Source organism: Symsagittifera roscoffensis, chromosome 3 (genome assembly GCF_963678635.1).
Source record: "Symsagittifera roscoffensis chromosome 3, txSymRosc1.1, whole genome shotgun sequence".
NCBI lineage: Eukaryota > Metazoa > Xenacoelomorpha > Acoela > Convolutidae > Symsagittifera > Symsagittifera roscoffensis.
In genome coordinates this window covers 51814150-51816052 of record NC_087064.1, presented here as the reverse complement: position 1 = coordinate 51816052, position 1903 = coordinate 51814150, and the positions used below count along the sequence as shown (strand labels likewise).

At 44.4% G+C, this 1903-nt stretch overlaps 1 protein-coding gene across 1 annotated transcript; it reads right to left on the bottom strand.

The window, feature by feature from the left end:
• Positions 1 to 491: 491 nt before the first annotated feature.
• Positions 492 to 1814, bottom strand: LOC134841752 (cylicin-1-like). Its single transcript, XM_063857791.1, has 3 exons — positions 1280 to 1814; positions 559 to 1134; positions 492 to 511 (listed from the first exon to the last, which is right to left on the bottom strand). Exons 1-3 carry the CDS (start codon positions 1812 to 1814, stop codon positions 492 to 494), a joined length of 1131 nt encoding a protein of 376 aa, XP_063713861.1.
• Between the last annotated feature and the right edge of the window lie 89 nt (positions 1815 to 1903).

Below are 1903 nucleotides of genomic sequence, written 5' to 3'. Positions count from 1 at the left end.
TGATCTTCGATGGTCTTCGGACCTGTATCTTTCGTCGGATCGACGCCCCCGAGCACTGGAAGCTCTTCTCTCATCGAAACGGTCTCTGTCTAAAATGTTTATAAAATCAATCCGCAATTATCATTTGTTATGTTTACTTCTATAACGTGTAGGAACTTAGGGGCTAAAAATCTTTTATTTGATTTACATTTAAAACGGTTCACTTTCTAACTTAAAATATCAGACTTTTAGACTTTGAAGGGATTTTGAAACTTCAGTAAGCTCTTTCTGAGACTGAGTTTTCCCGAAGACACTAACCGTCTCTTGGGTCTCCTCTTGACCTTGATCTTGACCTTGACATTCCTCCTTGGCTGTCTAGACTATACCTCGGATCCCTCGAATCTCTCCTATCTCCGTCCCTGTTTTCTCTGGAACCACTTCTGTCAAATTTGTCTCGGAAAGAACCTCCGTCACTCCTCTCTCTTTGCTCGTTATCCGGATACGACCTAACTTTACTCGAATGCGACGTCTTCTCTCGAGAATTTTCATGTGGGCTTCTGCTGTGCACGTAAGACTTACTTCCCGTGGTCCGAGGCGCCGATGAATCAGTCGGGTCGTCTTTGCTTCGATCACCCCGAAAGCGGGACGCCGACCGGGAGGCAGAATCTCCTGATTTTTTATCCAAACTTATTTCACCTTCGACAGTTGTCGATAAATTTTTCCTTTCACCGTCACTTTCAATAACCGCTTCGAGAAGTCGGGAGTCTTTCTTGCTTTTATCTTTGCCATCATCTTTCCTTTCACTTTTATTTTTACTCTGATCATTGGATTTATCTTTTTTACTTTTCGTGCCTTGCGGCATGGAGCCTCGTCTCGGACTCATACTGTTACCCGAACTCCTGTTTTCATCCTCGTTGTCCCCGCTGAGAAGCGAATCCTCAGCGGAGCCGAAAACCCGCTCTCGTTCGGCGTCGCTTGCAACTTTAGTCACCGACATATCACCTGTTCGTTTAACATTGTCGGATGTGTTGCTGCTTCTTGCTTTCTTCTTTGATAGCTCTCGGAAGGAACCATCAGACTCGGCATCTTCGCTTCCCGCCGCCGAGCTCCCCTCACTTTTTGAAGCCTCGCTCTTTGAAGCCTCGGATTTTGAACCTATTGGAAAAACTTTAATTTATCAAAACGGAAATGCATAATCAGTCAAACAACCTATAAAAGTTACCTACCACCCCCTACATGCGCCCGCTACCTGAACAGAAAAGTATTCGTGTCAAATGAGTATGTAATTAATGAACAGAACCTTTCTTGCCCTTTTTCGTTTTCTTTTTTGGACTTTGAGAATCAGATGTCGACATTGCCGATGCTCCCTCGTAGCTTGAGTTTCCCGAACGCCGAGAACCCGACTCCTCTGAATCGCTTTTGCTGCGCTTGTCGTCGGATTTTCGCTCGTTTTTCGACGCGTTCCTGGTTAATAGCGAGGCTTCCTCCGCAACTGTTTTTGACCCCATTTTGTTCTTTTTCGCCAATTTTGACAACCTTTTTCGCTCTTTTTCTTGCTTTTTTGTTTCTCTTTGAGACTGTTTTTTCTCCTCTTTTTCTTTCTTCTTCTTATCTTTCTCGTCTTTGCTCTGTTTGCCGCCCATATAAACGTAAAAATCTCTTAAATATTCAGGCGGTACTTGCGAATTATAAAACTGCTCGAATTCTAAGAAGTTGTTGAATCGTAGCGCTTCAAGGTAGAGATCTTCGATGCTGTCCTTCGCCTCCAGAATCATATTTTTGTAAGATGTGAAGTCGAAGTTTCCGTTGTCGTCACAAAACATGGTGGCAATCATCCTTCGGGCTTCACCATCTTCATCTCCTGAAATGATCAAAAGTATAACAGTAGCCAGGGGCGGATTTAGGGGCGGGCGCGGGGGTGGAC